This window comes from Exophiala aquamarina (genome assembly GCF_000709125.1).
Source record: "Exophiala aquamarina CBS 119918 chromosome Unknown aczIA-supercont1.13, whole genome shotgun sequence".
Classification (NCBI taxonomy): domain Eukaryota; kingdom Fungi; phylum Ascomycota; class Eurotiomycetes; order Chaetothyriales; family Herpotrichiellaceae; genus Exophiala; species Exophiala aquamarina.
This window is the reverse complement of record NW_013550575.1, coordinates 254,976-274,893: the sequence shown is the minus strand read 5'-3', so window position 1 is coordinate 274,893 and position 19,918 is coordinate 254,976. Positions and strand designations below refer to the sequence as shown.

At 49.7% G+C, this 19,918-nt stretch overlaps 9 protein-coding genes across 9 annotated transcripts; 4 read left to right on the top strand and 5 right to left on the bottom strand.

The window, feature by feature from the left end:
* Positions 1-900: 900 nt before the first annotated feature.
* Positions 901-1,923, top strand: A1O9_10400 (uncharacterized protein; the record flags this gene model as incomplete). The annotated part of the gene is made up of 2 exons (XM_013400561.1): positions 901-944; positions 1,014-1,923. The coding sequence occupies 2 exons, from the start codon at positions 901-903 to the stop codon at positions 1,921-1,923; spliced, it is 954 nt and encodes a 317-aa protein (XP_013256015.1).
* Positions 1,924-2,069: 146 nt separating this feature from the next.
* Positions 2,070-5,856, bottom strand: A1O9_10399 (adenosinetriphosphatase; the record flags this gene model as incomplete). Its single annotated transcript, XM_013400560.1, has 2 exons — positions 2,070-2,246; positions 2,311-5,856. 2 exons carry the CDS (start codon positions 5,854-5,856, stop codon positions 2,070-2,072), a joined length of 3,723 nt encoding a protein of 1,240 aa, XP_013256014.1.
* A 750-nt stretch (positions 5,857-6,606) lies between these two features.
* Positions 6,607-6,822, top strand: A1O9_10398 (uncharacterized protein; the record flags this gene model as incomplete). The annotated part of the gene is made up of 1 exon (XM_013400559.1): positions 6,607-6,822. A coding segment is annotated over one exon (216 nt), but the record flags the coding sequence as incomplete, so codon positions are not given.
* A 350-nt stretch (positions 6,823-7,172) lies between these two features.
* A1O9_10397 (uncharacterized protein) lies at positions 7,173-9,476 on the bottom strand (the record flags this gene model as incomplete). The annotated part of the gene is made up of 2 exons (XM_013400558.1): positions 7,173-8,124; positions 8,176-9,476. The coding sequence occupies 2 exons, from the start codon at positions 9,474-9,476 to the stop codon at positions 7,173-7,175; spliced, it is 2,253 nt and encodes a 750-aa protein (XP_013256012.1).
* Positions 9,477-11,094: 1,618 nt separating this feature from the next.
* On the bottom strand, positions 11,095-12,275 carry A1O9_10396 (uncharacterized protein; the record flags this gene model as incomplete). Its single annotated transcript, XM_013400557.1, has 3 exons — positions 11,095-11,534; positions 11,578-12,070; positions 12,177-12,275. 3 exons carry the CDS (start codon positions 12,273-12,275, stop codon positions 11,095-11,097), a joined length of 1,032 nt encoding a protein of 343 aa, XP_013256011.1.
* Positions 12,276-12,783: 508 nt separating this feature from the next.
* On the bottom strand, positions 12,784-13,857 carry A1O9_10395 (uncharacterized protein; the record flags this gene model as incomplete). The annotated part of the gene is made up of 2 exons (XM_013400556.1): positions 12,784-13,313; positions 13,443-13,857. 2 exons carry the CDS (start codon positions 13,855-13,857, stop codon positions 12,784-12,786), a joined length of 945 nt encoding a protein of 314 aa, XP_013256010.1.
* Positions 13,858-14,149: 292 nt separating this feature from the next.
* Positions 14,150-14,689, bottom strand: A1O9_10394 (uncharacterized protein; the record flags this gene model as incomplete). The annotated part of the gene is made up of 1 exon (XM_013400555.1): positions 14,150-14,689. One exon carries the CDS (start codon positions 14,687-14,689, stop codon positions 14,150-14,152), a length of 540 nt encoding a protein of 179 aa, XP_013256009.1.
* Positions 14,690-15,553: 864 nt separating this feature from the next.
* Positions 15,554-16,942, top strand: A1O9_10393 (uncharacterized protein; the record flags this gene model as incomplete). Its single annotated transcript, XM_013400554.1, has 1 exon — positions 15,554-16,942. One exon carries the CDS (start codon positions 15,554-15,556, stop codon positions 16,940-16,942), a length of 1,389 nt encoding a protein of 462 aa, XP_013256008.1.
* Positions 16,943-17,893: 951 nt separating this feature from the next.
* A1O9_10392 (uncharacterized protein) lies at positions 17,894-19,895 on the top strand (the record flags this gene model as incomplete). Its single annotated transcript, XM_013400553.1, has 2 exons — positions 17,894-18,057; positions 18,125-19,895. 2 exons carry the CDS (start codon positions 17,894-17,896, stop codon positions 19,893-19,895), a joined length of 1,935 nt encoding a protein of 644 aa, XP_013256007.1.
* Between the last annotated feature and the right edge of the window lie 23 nt (positions 19,896-19,918).

Genomic DNA, 19,918 nt, shown 5'->3' with positions numbered 1-19,918 from the left:
TAGGTCTCATCACTCCATAGAACTTAATACTATTGCTCTTTAGTCCAATTAAGATGTTGCTGTGCCCACTCGAGGCGTACTAATCGATTAGCTTCAGATAGAGGTGGTTTACGTAGAGCAGGACGACGTCGATAGCCTCGTAGGCGTAGAGCGTATCGAATAGCCTCAGCACTCCTTTCGCCGTTTGGCTATAAGGCTAGTGCAACCTATTCCCATGTCATTCGATGTATTTATTTAGAGGATATAACGAACTCTTCCACGCGATCTACCTCCTCTTTAGTTAACTTAGGTAGTCTCCCTACTTTTTTATGCTGTGGTGTAGCCTGTTGGCGTTGACATATATATTGCACTGTATATTGCGTAACCCCTAGGAATTTTGCAATCTTAGTGTGGGTATAGCCTAGGCGGCGCATAAGAAGGATCTCCTTACGTTGATCTCGCGTTAGGCGCTTGCGAGTAGGTGTAGATGGTGGTGTAGGCATCGTAGGAGCGTGATAGAGTGCGTGGTAGAGAGCATAGTAGAGAGTGTTTTTATTACTGTATCGATCGGCTTCTCGAGGATGCTAGCGCAGTTTAGATACGAGCTAATCCTAAAAGGAATAGTTTTACTTAATTAGGTTAGAAACCTACTAAGCAAAATTACCCTGGAAGAGTGTAGAGTCTCAGATAGAAGCCACCGCAATTAGTCTGTCTACATCAGAGGTAGTAAACTTCTAGGACGCCGAAGTTGTAGCTGCCTATCCATGGCAACAGGCGTGCCAAGCAATATGGTGCGGGGAAGCGCGACTGCGTGACACCCCGCACTCAGCCTCGTCCAACTTTTTTCCACATCTCATTTCTCAATACTGCCGTTGGCCACATTCAGTAGGAGAACGACCGCCACCGCCAAAGTCCACCAGAATGCCTCACAAACACAAGAGAAAGAGAGACGAGGATGAGTCAAAGTATGTCTACGCTCCGATGATCCTACCCATGACTTTTTGTCCACTGCTGACCCCCTCTCTCCTGCACAGCTTCGACCTGGCACCAACATCACGCGCGCGAACCCTATCTGTGCACCAAAAATCCGAGTCGATATTCACCTCGGACCGCGACCGGAAAGAGAAGCTAGCCGAGAAGCAGCAACAGCGGAAGAGAAAGAGGAATAAATCTGGCAAGGGCGTCGACGATGACACGCCGAAGGCCTTTGCGCGTCTCATGGCATTTCAGAATGAAGGCAGGAGGATCCCAAACGGCCTTGACGACGGCGTCAGAGAGAAGAAGGGCAAGGGGAAGGGGAAATGGAAGGCATCGCAATCGAAGAATACGGAGAAAGCGTCCCAGCCAGATTCGAATCCTTCAACAACGGCCCAGCCCGCCGAGAAAGCGTCAACTACCACTCCTGCCGCCGTCGCAGCAGCACCAATACCCAAGATCCTCCCTGGTGAGCGCCTCTCCGACTTCTCCCTGCGTGTCGACCAATCGCTCCCCCTGACGGGCGTACCAAAGCACACTACACGAAACAACGTCCCGGGCCTGAACATCAAAACCCCACTGACGAAACACAACAAACGGCTGGCGCGGATGCAGCGGGACTGGCGGACGCAGGAGGCGAAGATCCGAGACCGCGAGGAAGAAGCCGAAGACGATCTCGCGGAGAAAAGGGAGGAAGAGGGCTTGCTGTGGCTGGGCGTCGAGGCTGGGAAGGCCCGCGGCAAGGGGAAGAAGAAAAAGAAGCGCGAGATGGAGGATGAGGCGGATCCGTGGAAGGTACTAGAGCGGAAGCGGAGGGAGCAGGAGCGTGCTGAGCAGCTTGCGAATGGCGGTGGAGCGTTGGTGGGTGGTGGTCGCACCGGGCAGAGCAGGGGCCTGAGCGCGAAAGATACCGTCCAGGCGCCGCCGGTGCTGAAACCGATCAAGAATATCTTTAAAGAGAGAACTTGAGCGCTCAGACACTTCATAAGGCAAGGCTACAAGCGAATCTAATATAGAGCAGCCATTGGCAGTCCACTGCATTGGGGTATCATTACTCTATCTCCCAAGGTTAATATCTTGAGATACGCTGAATACATCGATTGATTCGGCAGCTATCAACCCCAAGTGCCCCCACCACCGCCTCTACCCTGCCTTTTCTGCGAGCTGAGTCTCCAATCGTCTTCACCAGCAAACTTGTTGTGCAAAGGCTGGATCCTCTCGGCTTTCTTGCGCTTGCTCAAGCGGTCGGTTGGTGCGACCTTGAAGAATGTCGGTGCTGCTTCTACGAGCCACTAGTTTATACGTCAGAATGCTTGGAGGGGAAGGGATGTATTACGGAAAGCTGAGTGGACATACCTTGGGTTCAATGACCGTTGCACAGTGCATGTATTCCTTAGTGGTCATGACGAGTGTGTGGAAGATGACATGCTCAGCGGGTTTGCCAAACAAAGCGCTGCTGGGGTGCATATAGACGGGGGTGCCCTCGATAAGCGTCTTATAGCCTTCTTGGGGATCTTTGCGTGCCGAGTTCCTGAAGAAGCCTGAGCATAATGCCTGGCGAACCTTGATCGTGTTGCGTCCGCAGGAGACAATCTGGTGCTTATAACGCTGCATGATGGAGACTAATTGCTGTCGCACGTCCTTGGCTCGCCCGATCTGACGCTTTTGAATGAAGTTTTCAAAGCACCAGGGGTCGCTGTAGTGCGATGTCTTCCATGCATTGTAGACATTGAGGAGCGTGAGATGATCGCCGTGTGGGTCGTGAAACTTGCTCTTCTTCTGGTCCGCTTGTTGTTGCTTCTCTCGGGGTCGATAGAAGACAGTTTGGATAGATAACATAGCCACAATGGTCAATAGTTCTTCCGAGCAACCCATGTCCACAGAGGCAATGAGTACCTTAGCTAAAGCGGGCTCCATAGGGAAATCTGCCATTTTGCGGCCAAGTCTGGTAAGAAGACCTTCGTCGTCGAGGGCCGACAGCGCATACAACTCTTCAAGGGCAGTTAACATAGTATTTGTGGGCGGGGGGTCCATAAAATCAAAGTGCAGTAGATCATTGATTCCCATGGCTTTGAGCATGAGTATAGTGTAAGCCAGATTTTGGCGCTGGATTTCCGGAATGCTGGTTGGAAGCATTTCAGATTGATATGCAGCTTCGGTGTAAAGACGGAAGCACTTTCCAGGACCCGTCCGACCAGCTCGACCAGCTCTCTGCTTCGCTTGCGCTTGCGAAATAGGTGTCACAACCAGTGAATCCATACCAAGTTTGGGGTCGTAAGCATTCTGCTTGACAAAACCAGGATCAATAACATAGTAGATCTGGTCAATGGTGATAGATGTCTCGGCAATATTTGTCGCGATGACCACTTTTCTGCATCCGGGTGGAGCCGGATCAAAAATTCGGCTCTGCATTTCGCTAGGCAGAGCAGAATAGACGGGAAGAACAATAAGTTCTGGTACTGATGGACCTAGGGCTTTCATTCTCTCATACAATACCTCACAGCTTGTATCAATTTCCTCAGCTCCGGTCAAGAACAGTAAGATATCACCAGGTGGTTCAGTGAGATGAATCTGCATGACCGTAGTCAAAGCTGCATCCAGATAGTCCTCTTCGGGCTCTCTTGAGTACATAATCTCCACAGGGAACGTTCGGCCCGGAATGGAGAAAATGGGACATTGATTGAAATATTCGGAGAACTTGTCGGCGTCCAATGTGGCCGAGGTTACAATAAGCTTCAGGTCAGAACGTCGTTTCAATGTTTTCTTCAGCAATCCGAACAGAACATCAGTTGCGATTGTTCTCTCGTGGGCTTCGTCTAACATAATGACAGAGTATCGCTTCAAGTCCGGATCCAAGAGGATTTCTCTCTGAAGCATACCATCAGTCATATATTTGATCTTAGTGTCAGGCGAAGTCCGATCCTCGAAACGAATCGTATATCCAACTTCCCTGCCGAGTTCACATCCGACCTCTTCAGACACACGCTTGGCCACTGACATTGCAGCAACACGGCGAGGCTGAGTACAGCCAATCATGCCATAGTTAGCATATCCTGCTTCAGCTAGATACTGCGTGAGCTGCGTGGTTTTGCCTGAGCCAGTGTCACCGACGACAATAAGAAGTTGATTACTTTCAACAGCTTCCAACAATTGTTTCCGGAATTTGAACACAGGCAGGGATTCTCGCTGCTGTTTAATTGTCATATTCGTCCTTCGGCCGAACGATTGCTCTTTGTTTTGAGTAGCACGCTTCCATTCTGGTACAGCTTCGATAGCACGAGACGTTTGTTGCTGCGTTTGTCGAAGATCTGCCGCAAATTTGCGTTGCTCTGGGTTGATCATAGGATCCTGCCACTGTGCATTTAGGTCGACCTTGGAAGCTTCTTCAGCCGCTTTATCTGCAGCTTCTTGTTGCTTTAGATCTCGTCGCTCTTTTGATAGGTTTGTTCCTGCCTGGGCAGCCCGATTGAGGGAGCCCTCTGGGGCCTTCACAACTCGAATAGGTGAAAGCTCAAGCGATTGTTTTGTTTGTCCGGCCAGGAAAGGCGGTTCTTCCTCTCGGACTTCAATGTCTATGTCTTCCTCTTCCTCATCAAATTGACCCTCACCATTCAAGGTTGCGTTGTATTCTTCGTCAATATCGGGGTAGTCTTGTGCTGAAATGGCACCCGAAGCAATAAGCTGTTTGATCTCCCATCTTTCTGGAGATGTCATTCGCTTTTTGTTCCTTTTGGACCTCGCATTGTAATCATCTTCTATGACGGGCACACTTGAGCTTAAGTTCCCGTACCGGTCATTCGTCGGGACGCCATCCAAGCGCTCCATATTAGCTCCAGAAGCGATACGTCTCGAGGGTACTAAATCTTGACCCGATACTTGATCAACCTCCTTCATTGAAAGACTGATCTTGTTATTCTCCATCTTGACGACTTTGACCTTGACGTGCTGACCCCGAGAAAGGAGGTCAGAAGGATGGTTCACTCTGGCTCCATCTTGAATGGCCGAAACGTGAATCAAACCGCTTGGGTTTCCCTTGACACTATCAAGATTCGCAAAGGCACCAAAATCCTTAAGACCATTGATTGTTGCATCGTAGACCTTGAAAAGCACAGGAACTTCGTCCACTTCCTTTCGAGGAGGTTTTCGGAAGCCATCCTCATCCTCATCCTCATCCTTATCATGATGCCGGCGACTGCTCTTGTTATGGCCATTTCTCCTGTCATCGTGTCGATTCCTGTGGCCATTCTGTCGTGCCTCATAGTTGCGGCCGTAGTCGTCGTTCCGATGCCGTCTTGAGCGCTTCTCTTCCGGCGGACTGCGGCTCCGCGACCAATACTCCTGCCTTTGCCTCCTATCACTAGAGTATTCGTCTCGCTCTGGACTTCGACTTCTCTTTCTGCTACGGCCACTTGCTCTGCTGGTCCCGTTCTTAGGCTTGCTGGCAAGACCCTCCAGAAGCGCGAATGTATCATCATTTTCGTCATCAGGTATTGGAGGTCCAGTCTCTTCAATCGCCTTCTGGCCAACCATGTCATCTTCGTAATCATCCCATAGTTGTTCACGGTCTGGTACTGACAAGCCCTTGAAAACTCTTGCCTTCCTGCCGATTGCGTCGAGTTCGTCCATGTCCGAAGTTTCCTTCTGCGTTGACTTCTTGACACTCTTGTATGAGGGGTGCATGGTCAAAATCAACCTGTCGATACTCTCCACCAGACTGTTGGGGAACTCTGCACCCATTGCGGCCAATGCCTCCTTGAAGCTGGACAGATTGGCACCGCATTTTTCATGTTGGTCGATGACGAATTCGGCGAGGGTCTTGTCGTTGATCCCCAGATGGTTCTGCAGTTCCGAGGTAACCTTGGAAACCAGAGAGAGGAGCTCGAGGGATTTGAAGTCGTCCATGGCCAGAAATAGGGGCCAGCGGGATGGGTCTTCAACTAGGCGGCTCGAGGCGTTGTCGCCTTTGATAGGAACAAATTGTGTCGCTATCTCGACATGGAGGGTTTTTCTGACGACGAGGTAGGCTGCGCTTCTCCAAATTTCGAAAACGCCACCGGACGCCGAAAGGATGCCAGGCTAAGGAGCCGCGTGAAAGGGCCTCGCTTGGAATGGCCGTGGATGGTGGATGATGGATTAGGGCCCTTCGGTCTGGCGCTGGAAATCTTGCCGCATCCAAAGACTTAAAATGGACTAGCGCAATATCAAGGCTTGGCAGGCTCGCCAGGGTCCAGAGCCCCCTCCACCGGTCCATCGAGAGGCTGCCTTGCTCAGAGGTGTATGGGTGTTTGCGTATGCTCGAATGCCATCATAAGAACCCCCTCCAACCCCGCCTCACATTCTACGACTTTGTTCCTTCTCCTCCGACAAAAGCCTGTCCTGTTTCCCAGACCAAGCACAGTCCCATCAAGTATAAACTCCTAGTATACACCAAGCATTTACATCTTGAAAGCCTTTCTTTATTGCATCTCTCGAAGCCCACCATGGAGAATATCAGAGCGAAGATCAAGCGACGTTTCAGTCACAAAGATCCTGAACGTAAGACTCTCCCAGACCCGTTGCTTCCTCCTTCCTGGTCAAGTCGACGGTGTTCACTTTCACGTGGCTTAGCCCTACAAGAGTGATGACATCACAGCTGACATTCCACCAGCCACCAACTTCGACGACTACGATTCTGGTGACGAGGAGACTTCAGGTTTCGTCACTAAGGAGGCTGAGGAGGCTGAAAAGTCCGGTCAGGAGGCTGGAAGACCAGGCAGTCTATTGAATAGGATGATTTCTCACGGCAACAAGAAGACCGAGGACCAGATCGCTCGCGAGGCCCGCGAGGCCGCTGCTGCTAATCCAGGTGCTGGCGGGGCCGACCAGGCTTTCACCCAACGATAAGCAGTGAATTCAACATATTCTGGTCATCGTCAAAAGAGATTTCTGTTCTGAGTAGGTCTAGATTCAAAAGTGTACGGCGTACCTCTAGCAGTAGACAGCTCAAATGTGGAACCATGTTTTTTAATACTGCGGCATCATTGGTTCGGTCCGAAGTTCCGAGACTCGAGTGCAACTCTCTAATTTCCTGGAGCTTGGGCTCGCCGCGGAACCAGACATTTCGATATCATGCGGCTGACATTCATGTATTCTCCAATCGTGCACGGGGCACCTGAGTAAATGAAAATAGAAGTATTCGTACAGATTTACATGCATCTGATCATGCTATTGTAGACGGTTTAAGCAGCCGCTGCTACGCGTCGGACCATGGCTTGAGGCTCTGGGACTTTGGACCAGTCAATAGGAGGTGCTGAATCGTCTAACCCCGAGAGGTTCAGGTCGTCTGCGCCCTCGGGTCCCTCAGTCGTCGTGCCGTGGAAGATTTGTCTCTTCGAAGTAAGCGCTTTCTTCCTAAGCAACGGATTTGCGGAGAACTCGAGCAAGCAGGTATTGATCTTCTCCTCCGTAAGCTCTTTGGCGTACGTCGCCATATCCCGATCTTTGAAGTTGTTGATAAACCTGTAACTGAGCCACAGGAAGATAATCAACGACTTGTGAAGATTTTCCAACTTCTCCAGATAAGCTCGGTCTCCCGTCACTGGTTCTTCAAGGACTTCCAGCTCGATTTCTGGGACGTCCACTATCGTTATCTCCTGGCGTTTTCCAACAGCGGTTGCAAGAGCTTTCAAAACGACGAGTAATTGTTTGGAATTGCTTGCGGCAGGGGCCGCTGTCAGTGTAAGGCGTTGCGGGATGGTCAGGCCTTCAACATTTTCAATCACTCGACTCAAAGAGGACTGCTCTGAAATGTTGCACACCGAGAACCGGGGATGCATTTCCGCTGCTGAACAGACACGTTTGAGTATGTATTCAAAGGGTACACCTTTGGGCATCCTTGTCGAGACCTCTTCGAGAACTTCTCCAGGTGGGAGGATCCCTGCTTTTCTGACAGGTGGAGCTTCTTCCCCAATCGCTTCCTTGATCACGTGTAGATCTGTCGCATTGAGCGTGGTGACGAGACCGACACTCGCAGAGGTCGATGTTTTACTTTCACCTGCTTTCATTGCTTGATGTGCACTGCGATATCTGCCTGCGCGTCCAGCAATCTGCTTGATTTGGGGGACCGTCAGCTGCTCTATGTGTCTTCCATTGAACTTCGTCACGCTGTGGAATATGATACGCTTCACGCTCCTATAAACAGTGTCAGCAAGGTAACGCGGCAACAGGTTGGTACAGACTTACAAGTTCAAGCCCATTCCAATAGCGTCACTCGCAACTAGGAAGTCATATTCGTTATCTGGGTCATTGAACAAAGCAGCTTGCTGGGCGCGCGTCTCTGGAGGCAACCCTCCATAAACGATGGCACAACGTCGACCTGTGTCCACCTCGATTTGCTTTTTGAGGGCATGAAGGGTAACAATGGAAAAAGAAACCATGCAATCACCCTTCTTCAAATTCTTGAAGTCACCATCCAGGCTCCGAGACATGACCTTCAAGGCATTAAGTCGCTTGTATTCATGGATATGTAGAGTGTCGCCCATTGAAGCTGTCAGTTCTCGAATCAATGGAATGACTCGATTTTCTCCGCACAAATGAACTTCTGCCGCATTGGCACCCAGAAAGGCGCGCGTCCAGGCCCAACCTCGATCCGCGGATTCTATCATTTGTATTTCGTCGATAACGGCAACTTGGACAGACCTAGCAGTGTCTACCATCTCAACTGTTGACGCGGAAATGGAGACTTCTTCGTTATCGTCCAATCTGACATCGTCCCCAGTGACAAGATCACAAGGAACCCCTTTCGCCTTGAACCGCGAATAAACTTCATGGGCAAGTAATCGTAGCGGCCCGGCATAGAACCCGCTGGCCTTCTCTTCAAGCCTCTTCAAGGCATTGTAGGTCTTCCCGGAGTTTGTAGGACCAACATGAAGGTGTACTTCTCTCTGAATCTGCCGGGCGCCAGAGTACCATTCTGTTGGGAATCGCAGGTCAGTTGTAGTTGTGTGGTCCGTGTCAGTGCCGGTCTTGTGGTAGTCATGTTCGAGGACATGATCGATAAATGCATGGTGCAGGCCATATACGAGGTCATCCACCCAATCTGCGCCACTTGCTAGTCCACCAATTTTGCCCAACAGGATTGAGTCTTTGGACGTGACATCCTCGGGATCCTTCAGGATACCCTTAAGCCTTTCTGCAAACGAAGTCCAGCCCAGCCCAGTTGGGTCAAGTGATTTTAAAAGCGTCAGATCCGAGTCTTTAGCTGCTTTCCTCGTTTCCAATAGGCCCTTGAGCCTTGGTAATCCATCATTCAGCGTCCGCTTCGCAACCTGATCCGGACTCAAGATTGACTTGGACGAGGCAAGCGTATTAGCCGGTCTGCGCCGGCGGAAAGGATACGAGTGCAGTTGACCAAGTACAGGAGGGCTCGCTGTATATCTCCTTCTTAGCTCGTGACAAGACGGTCTCGATCTCGAGGTGGGCGGTAGTCCTGTTCGAAAGGAACAGACAAGACAGAGACGACTTTTGCTCGGCAATGCGAGCATGTCCCACTGGGGGGCACACTTGGAAGGTTGAATGATGAATTAGGGAGCAAACCAGCCTTGAAAGAGACAAGAACAATCTGGAATCGTGGATAGATATCTTGACTAGGAGAATACTGCATTTCATGTCAAAGGTCATGAACCAAAGTTTCTCCCCAAAAATGTCCGCAGTCAATTTTGCGGCCGCTTTAGTCAAGGCTCGTCCGCTTGGCCAGCGCCGCTTTAAATGAAGCATTAACCTCATTCCTCAGTACTCACCAAAGCATTATTTATACTCCCTCCAGGAGATTACCCACCGACAAGATGAGTTGATACAGTGATTGCATACTTTTACCAATAGTGTACTTCAAGCCAATCTAGCTAACACTCCAATCGTACTCCAATCTCTCAGCCATTGCAGCCAGCATCTCTCTTGTCGTCCCTGAGCTCTTGGCCTTGATCCACTGATCTTTTTAAAAACTCTTTGATCACATTGAGTGCCAACATGGCCACGTTATTGTTGTAGCTATTCTATGCCAGTTACGGATACCAATTGATACTGCGGACCGAAAAAACAGCCCGCCCACCGCTCGTCTTATAGTATACCATATCAGAACGAATCTCACTTGTCTCGGTCCCTCTTGAGGCAAGGATCGGGTATGTTACACACTTGCTCGCAATACCGAACCCATCCGGATGCCCTGTACTTGTTGCAACGACAATTCCGTTTCTCGGGCTCCCGTATCTAATGTCAAAACTGTCCATCTCATCACTACTGGCCCCTCCACCAAGGCCATACTCACCAATCAATTCTCCCTCTGGGATGCCTTTGAACATCCACTTGAACTCCGTCTTATCGCTAGCATTTGTCCTTTTTGTATGGCACACCTGGAGGCCTTCCCTGGATGCAGAATGCGACGCCAAAGAGCGCATGTAACGACCGGCCTTGGCAACGCCATAGACCCCCTAACCTTTCGTTGATGCTCATATGCCACTCTCCGGGTTTAAGTGCATATGATCGAACACCAGAATCCTCTCTATGTACCTCAATCCGCCAAGGTCGAGCTGGGTCAAAAGCAGTGACCCAGTAAAAGCCATTTCCACCAAGATACACCAAGTTTCCTCGCCCTTTGCCATAGCTCTTGTACGCATTATACACTTCAAGGGTGGGGTATCCGGGATGACCCCGGTTACCACAACACCGTACGGTAATAAAGATGACACTCCCTGACAGTGCAAATCATGGTCAGTCAGGATATTATATGAAATCCCGGACTGCTCCAGAAATCCAATCATCATGGATTCTGCACTAAGATCCCGAGGGCGGCCCAGGCCATACAAGACGAATCCGGGCTTCAGTTCATAATGGGCCTTTTTGCGGTCGAATACAGGCTGCCTGAATCATCGTTGTGGTCGTACGTGGATAGTCCCAGATCGACACGTCGGAGATTTCGTTCAGAGTCCACAGTTGGATTGTGTGGTATATCACACAAGGCAGCGCCGGTTGACCCTGAAGACGATCGACTGGGATCGCCCAGCTTGTCATTCGCATATGCAAGGTACGTAAATGTTGGAAGTGCGAGTGCTAGCTTTGAACTACTCGTCACGGATGTTTTAGTCGTTGTCCGAACGATGAAAGTAATCATATCGGATATAGACTTGCCCTCTGTGAAGCTGTGGCCAGTACCTCGACTGCATATATCCCCGACCTCGCCGTGGTGGGAAGTTGAATTGTCAAGTCTGTCTCCCAAGCCGCGTCACCCAGATCGTCTTCGTGGAAATGAATGGCGCCATAGCCATATCTCGCTTCTGTCCAATCGACTTCGGTACCACCCCAGTTGTGCCCACGCACCCCTCGTGCTGGAGCATTGGACCAGAATTCCATGATGCCCCGCCCTGAGATATCAAGAATTGTGTCTTCAGGTATATTGCATCCAAAGTCATACTGGACAAGGGTGCATGTCTTCAAAGACTTGATCATGGGGCTGTCAATGCGTCCATTGAAGAAGTTCGTAACCCGGGAAGACTCCTTCGTTGGCGCTTCGGCGTAGCTTCCGGCAAGCGCTAGCACGGATTGCGGCCCTGGGGTCAGACAAGAGGTTCTGAAAGCTTGAACTCTAGCTACTGAGCCGGTGGCGCTTTTCAGCGACATATGGAATCGGATCCAGAGATATGGATACAGCACTAGATGCTGGAAAACTCAATTGAAGTCTAGCCCATCTCTTGTAGCTGGGAGCGAAGTTGGTTTGTAACGCACTCACTGTCCCACTAGTGCCAACCCAGATTTCTATCAAGCCTTCCGAGTTGATCAGTACCGCAAATCCACTTTTGAGAGGTACATCAAGGGTGGAGATAATGCGTTGCTGGCGGTGAGTACCTGACCCTGCAATATGAGGTTGAAAGGACAAAGAGACATCGAAGCCGTCAATGATTGGTAAGTGAATCCATTCTCTAATCAGTGCATATGATCCACTTCGCGCAACTTGGAACCTGCCCTTGGACATCCAAGTTGCGATGGCAGTTACTTGCTCAAATCCTCGCTTGGGTGAGTGTGGCAGGTCCACTCCTTGAATCACTCGCACCGTGCCATAAGAATATTCTGGCTCCGTGCAGGAGACCTAAGAGGATAAATCTAGCATCAGTCCACTCCTCCACGCAGATCTATGGCTGCTCTGGGCTCTGAACGGCGGGTAAGTAGAGACTCAAGGTTTGGTCAATTCTTACCTTGATATCGACCTTTTCGCCGGGGCTGACTATCCACAGCTCAGCATAACCAGTGATTTCTGGTGGATACTCCGCAGGAACAGCCTCGATCGTGCCCATGCTGTGACTAAGTGGATGTCTAACTAATAAAGTATTGCCAAAGTAGAGTGATGATAGCCTGCCTTAGATCCGTAGATGCAAGTCTGTTCTCTTCAGCTCCACTTCACAGGCGGATGATTGGAGACATCTTACTCTGAAAGTATTTCCTTATCATCAAAGAGTCGATGGTACCGGTCAATCTTATACTTCAAGGAAAGTATGTGATATGGTTAGAAGCTTGGTACTCGGCTCTTCGGCTCCAGACTACACAGTATAATGCAGAAGGTGCACTGTATCAGAATCCATCGGGTTGAAATCACACATAGGTCCAGATTAGGACCTCCCCCTGATCAACAACACCATACATGATATTGAAGCTAAAGAGGGGTTGGTCTTTAGGGCGATAATATTGACCAACAAACACATAAATGCCGAACGAAATTCTCGCAAGGATTCATTACAATTTTGATCCATTGGTCGGAATAATCAGGCACAATCGAATCTTGGGATCTCTACTCAGAGCCTAGGCCTACTCATGATCTGGATGACCTCCTTTGGCTCCTGTCTCTCCCGATCTAACAGCACCATCCATGTATCCCTTCCATTCAAACGAAGTTTCTGTCCCAACAAAGTGAATTTTACCATGGGATGTTCTCAAGGCATGACCGAACCCCGTCATTACACCTGGAGGCAAAGCGGGACAAGGGCAGCCTTGTGCCCATTGGTCCTTGGACCATTCGTGCTCTGTGATGGCTAAGGGTTCAGGTACTCCACCAGTAAAAGGCCCGTAACCACGTTTGATCTGTTCAAGAACAGAATCGAATCGTGCCTGTTGGGTGCCGGTTGAGAAAGCGATTCCCAATTTGCCTGAAATGAAGCACGTCAAGGAATACTGCTTTTGCTCTTCGACGCTGCTATCACGAGTGATGCAGACAGGGCTTTCAAAGGATTGTAGAAGGCCGCATAGTCCGTGCGCTCTCCACCATAGTGAAGCGTACAGAAGTATGACTTTGACCTGATAGCCTAGTTTGGCTGCCTTGCTGAGCTGGGCCTTGGCTGCTGGCAGAGGGGGGGAGAAAGCTATTTCTTTGTATAAAGGAGTGTAGATATACGATCACTCGTTGACAGTATGTTCCCCCGACTAGAAGAGACTAGTACGCTTTTCGGAGTCTGTCCAATGAGACGTACTGGAGAGTTGAGAACAACCGACCCTTCTGTCAATGAATCTGCGAGACCACGCGAAATAGCTTGAGTTCCTAGTCGTCTTCAGGTAAGTCCCAGCTTTGATTTGAACGGGAAAGTTTCCCTCACCTCGTGTAAGTCTGAAATATTGACCACCGTTCTCTTTCTCTGGTCTCATCTGGATTAATCCCCCTCCGCTCTTGCAGTAGTCGAGAAAGAAGAGCGCACTCATGTCCGATGGTTCTAGGCCAAGCATTGCTCTCGTCCAGACCTTGACAGATGCGAGCGCGGACTGTTCTGCTCCATGTTGCTTGACCCAGTCTTCCAAAGTACAATTGTCAAGTGTCTCGTCAGAAGATGCAGGATTATGGATGTCGATTGTTTGGCACGTCTTCTCGAAAAGATCGCGGATGAGAATCATGTTTTCAGCCCCCCCCCCTTTTCGGAAAGTGCCTCAAAATCCAGTTAGTCCTAAGGAAGGACTCATCTGCTTGGGTGTAAAACTCACGTTGGGGGCCAATCCGTATGGGAATTTGGAAATACCACCGCCAATATCCTCTTGGACTACATCGCCGGATATATTGCTCAACCATCGACAAACCTAGTGATTTAGCGAGACTGTAAATATATGACTGGTTTGTGTCATTGATCCATGCTGCCCCTAGATCAACGTACTTATCACCTCCCAATAGATTGACAGACCACGTCTTCCCTCAAACTCTGTCTCTGGCCTCAACCGCAAGGCAAGAATATCCCGCCTTCTGGATGTCGCAAGCTGCTTTGAGACCACTAAGTCCTGCGCCGACAACAACGACATCCACATTCCGGACTGGAGCTTGTCTCACTGCAGCATATGCCTCAACTTCGAAGACAAAGTCGGGTTCTGCCAGCGCTTGCACCCCAACTGCAGTCGTTGCAGGTCGATGTCCATTCAGAAACTTAATCAGTGACTTACGGTAGAGGCGATTCTTGTGGTCGTAGTTGACGATATACCAGTCCAGTTTAGAAACATCTTCAACTCTTGCACCAGCAGCCTCAACGGTCCGATGAAGATTTTGAAAGGCCTGCTCTATCTGTGCCTGGGGTTCTTTGGTTGTGACGCCGTTTTGGTCCACTCCGACTTGGTCTGCTGTTGCCACGATCCGTATATGCCCCATTATGGTGGCAGCATGAGAGAAGATGGGGCCTGACTCCCAAACGCCATAAGGATCCAGAGTCCTTACACTCCCTCTTGACCTTGCATGGGGAGACATTTTCGATAGTAGAGCAAGATGTTTGCCGAGTTAATCAAATTTCTGGTAGAAATAGAACGTCAGTGTTACATCGGCGTCTAGGAGTGCGTTAATCGAGAGTCTTCATCTACACTTTTTCATTTTTGGAAACTGGTTATTCACAAGTCAAATTTTGGTGTACTCCTATTGACACGTTCGGCCGGGCCGTGGTAGCTGTGATAGCTGGAGGCATGCAGCCACAACTTCGGGGCCGTAGCCTCTGGTTCCAACCCATGCGCTATTTTGTAATTAACGAAGAATGTAAGATGGTTAGGATCTGCACTGACGGCCTTGCTGCACACCAGAAACCTGGGTCCATGCCTTCTGAGCCGAACAAAGCAAGATACGCCTTGGCCGTCGGGACCGAGAGTTTACAACTAAGTCAAGTAGATCTGATGCCTTAATTCATTTTGATTCCTTGCATCTACTAAGTGATAAGGAACTCCCCCTTTGCGGCCATATGCCCCTGTTCATACCTGAACTTCTAGTTTACAAGCATCTTCTTGTACCTGGCCTGTCTATTTACATACCAAATGTGAGTACACCATGGTATTTTTTTTATGCCATTGAAGGTGCTTATGATTTCAACACGGATTGGACGACCTTTAAAGTGTTCAATTCAAATGTAAAAGACCTGTCAGAGTCTGCGTCATACAAGTTCTCTAATCGATCCAATGTCTTCCCCCATGGGAGACGTACAGTCGCTTACGAAATTGCGACAACTCGGTGAGCACACGGCCGTTATACTTTTGACATCGCCCCGCCGCTAACAGACCATGGAAATCAGGACGCCTGGAGCAGCATGCCAGTGCTCGACATTCTCTAAGCTACTACAAAAATGTCGCCATGAGTATTTTCTATAAGTCCTGTCGTAGCATTGACGTTGTGCAACTGAGAGGCCTCATATTCCGCACAATGGGCGATGTGATTTTGCAGCACCCAGCACTAAGTGCCATCCCTGTGGACGAGGATACGCCTTCGCCTTATTTTGCTAGACTGCATCATATCGATCTTGCTAAGGCAACAACGTTCTTAACTTCCCCAAAAGTATTTAATGAGGAGCTTGGGCCTGGAGAGCTCAACCGATTGTTGGAGGAACAGCATAATGCAAATTTTCTGCCCTTCAGGCCTGATATTCCGGTATGGAGGCTAGTTATCGTCCACGAACCAGAGAACGGCTCGAAGTTTATTGCCTGCTTCGTGTACCACCATGCGATCGCGGATGGAACTTCGGGGTTTGCGTTCCATAGGTCCTTCCTCACGGCTCTTTGTGAACACACACAAGAAATCCAAGCCTCGAGAGTGAATATGAGAAGCTCCGAGGCAGAGCAAAAAGGCATCCATATTGTGCCGACATCAGAAAAGGCTCTATGTCAAAGCCTCGAAGCTCTACACCCGCTTGGACTTTCAACGTCTTTCATTCTGAAATCCTTATGGAGGGAATATTTCTCCAAACTTCCTCCTCACTTCTGGTCAGGACCAAAAATCACCGTGGACGCGTGCCGCCAAAGAAGTCGTTTCCAATCGATTCAATTCTCGCAACACATCACGCAAAATCTGGTCAGATTGTGCCGATCTCAATACACAAGTGTTACTGCCGCTCTTGAAGCCGCACTAGCCGCAGCAGTATTCACAGAACTTCCATATAATCAATATGATAGACTGCGCGTCGACGGTGCTGTGTCTTTGAGAAGGTGGTTGCCGGAGGAAGTCGTTGATGAAAACTCCATGGGTAACTGGGTCTCTCGGTACCTCGAAGAGCACCGTCGTCCACAGCACAATCGCCCAACTGAAACAACAGATGCTCTAGGCCTGTTCTCCTGGGATGAAGCAAGGAGGATCAAGGCCACGATAGACTTAGAGCTTGCAAAATGCGGTAAAGATAGCGTGGTCGGCTTACTGAGGTTTGCCGGCGACCTTCACAAGTACTTCAAGGGGAAAGTAGGTGCATCCAGAGAAGAGAGCTTTGAATTCTCAAACGTTGGAGTGTTCCAGAGTGGCCAGCAAAATGCTAGTAACAGGCACAGTTGGCAGACAGGTAGGGTCGTCTTTAGTCAAAGTGCGGATGTAATAGGGGCTGCGTTTGAGGTGTCTCTCGTGACTGGTGAGGACATGTGCCTCAATATCGGCTTCTCGTGGTTAGAAGGGGTCGTCCAAGAGCAATGGATGGGAAAGGTCATACGCACTTATGAGCATTTGGTTGATACAATTGTACTGAGTAACCATGGAAAGTAATTTACCAGTCTCGAATTCTCTATCGATGACGCCCAGCTGGTATCATAACGCTGCACTTTTGCTCAGTATCCAGACTCCCTCGCCCTCGCCAAGGGTATGGCCCTTTCAGTCTCTGATTCTTCCTCTTACCGTCCACCTCTTCCCTTCAGTTGCTTCCAAGCAACATTCAACAGCAATGACACTTGGAACAATGACGGTTTTCGAAATGTAACATTCAGATCTGCGGTGTATAAATTGCCCTCACGGAATCCAGAAGCTTTTTGGTGTATTGTGGCACAGAGCGTCAATACCTGATTGAGCAAAGCACAAATCGCCCCTCCGTGCAATGTGTCTTGAAAGCCGAGAAGACTGGTGCTAAGTTTCACAGGAAGGATGCACTCGGAGTCCAAAGACTGAGCTGGCGGTGCTGTGGCTGAAGGGACTTTGGCAGATGTTGTGCTCATCCTTGTTACGAGCGCTCCATGATGATTCCCCAGAAGCTTTTGATGAGTTAGGTAGATCCAGTGTGTGAACGTCGCACTGGTGTTGAGAGATCCTCCGAAAATGTGTCTTCTCGATCCTTATGTCCAAATCTAAAAGGAGTGACTGTTGCTTGGTATTGAGGATCGTCGATTAATTGTCGCGTCCATGATGTTGCTCTGAAATGAACAAGGTCCTTGACCAGCAGGGAATCTCTATCGCTTCGGGGCATATGGTCTCTTTACAATATTTCCGCCATGCATTCCCTCCAATGTCATCAAGAAGCCTCTCCAGTGACTACTTTTGTATGCAAGCGGAACGCCAACTTACCCTTTGACCTTGGTAAGGCTAAGGCTCCTATTTTCAGTAATAGCTCACGTGATCATACACCTCTCGGCTCCCTCGGCTCATCGGCTCCAGAAACCTTCACAGAGATTGAGTTGTCTCCTGCATATCAGCCTGCGTAAGCATTTCAAAGCTACCTTACCAGCAATGAGCTCAGAATTGAGTGGGCAGGCTCAGCCTGGATCGGCTCCGCCCATTCGTCGCCGACGTCAATTGCGAGCCTGCAACACGTGCCATCGAAGGAAAGTTCGATGTGATGCAATCGGCCGCCAGGCATGTTCGAACTGCAAAGCCATCGGAGCCGCTTGCAGGTAAGTCGCTTTGGATCCTAGAGAGTAACTTGGAGATGCTCTGATATGGCATCCTAATCCTGGCTAGATTTGACATTGTTGAGGCATTGTCCCGGAGGGGTAGAGTGTCTCAGAAGCAGGTACTAGAAACAGAGTTGACTGGTAATCCTGAAGTCACGGAACACAACTCCCGTCCTCATGCACCAGAGAGCCCTGCGTCAAGAAGATACGCCTCTACCTCAGATAGACTCTCAGAAGTCGCAGTCAATCAACAGCTTGTCGATAATGTGCTGGTCGATTTCTTCCAACATGGCATTGGCTCACAATATTGGTCGCGATTCGACAAGCTGGCCGAAGCACGCATTTGCTATGTTGGGACTTCGCTCTCTAATCTAGCATTCCTCGTGAGCCAGGAGGGCTGCGGCGATAACAATAATTTGCACTATCCGAATCCCCAAGTCCACCGCATTGTGCCATGGAAGCCGGATCCTATGTCCTATGCCTTACAGATGCGCCAGAACCTGGAGTCGGAACTGAGTTCGTTCCCCGCTAAAGATGTCAGGGACGCACTAGTGGAAGCCTTTTTCAACGAAATTCATCCCGGCTTTCCAGTAGTCGACGAGAGTGACTTCAGAGCAAGCTATGCGGACCCAGAGAACCCACCACCTCTGTTGCTATTCCAAACTATCTTACTGGCCGGCGCTCATGTTTGCACACACCCGAAAGTGGCTGAGTCTAGATCACTGGTCAGAACGGCCTTATTTCAACGTGCCAAAACCCTGTGGGACCTGCGCTTTGAGAATGACAGGGTCACATTAGTGCAAGCCGCATTGATATTTTCGTGGCATATCGAGAACGCCGATACCGTGAGCGCAAATAGTTACTACTGGATCTCTGTCGCTTGCGGAATCGCGTATGGTCTGGGAATGCACCGAAACCTGGCAGGTTCATCATCAAGCCTCTTGCCACAATGCTCTAAAAATCTGTTCCGTAGAATATGGTGGACATTATTCCAGGCCGCGGTAGCGTCATCACTCGATCAAGGAAGACCGCTGCTCGCCCGCTGTGATGACTCCGATCAGCCGCCTCTGACGGAGGACGACCTTATCGAGGTAGGTGGCTCACCGAACAAAAACATTCGGCTACAATATTGCGTACAAAACAGTACGCTCTGCGAGATTGTTGCGGATATTCTTGCACTATTCTCTCCAGGCTCGTTGCGGAAGTCAGCGGGCTTGGTGGACACCAGCATTGTTGATGCACGCTTAGCGGCGTGGCTGATGGGGCTCCCACCCGGCGATGATTATTATAGCTCCACACTACGCCTCCATTATAATACCGCGCTTCTACACCTGCACCGCACGGTCATTCAACTCGGTGAGTCCAATGTGTCAACCAATTCCCAAAAGCTGTGTAGTTCCGCGGCAGAAAGCATTGTCAGTACATTGAGCGGCATGATTGCAAACAAAACCATTAGCAGGTGTTACTTCACCTCTCTAACAGCGATCATGGCATCGGCCGTCCACTTTGTCCGCGAAATGCGCCTTGCCATCGGTCAGAACTCTACCCTTCTGGCACTTCAGTCACAGGCTCAGCTTGAAAGTTGTTCCCCGATCTTGAGGGAATTGACATTGTACTGGCCTACTGCAAGTTCGGTGGAAAAGCTATGTCAACATCTCTTGGACAGAATGAAATCGATGATGATAGCACAGCAAACGACTGGGGCTGCAGGCGAAATGCCGTTGAACTTTCCTGATCTTAATATCATTCCCGAGGATTGGGACTATATCTTGTCCACGCTGCATGCTGCCGGGCCAGAGCCTGATTGGTCAAATGCGCAATCTGGTTTGGGCTTCTGAGCCTAGACACTGTCTGGTCCTTG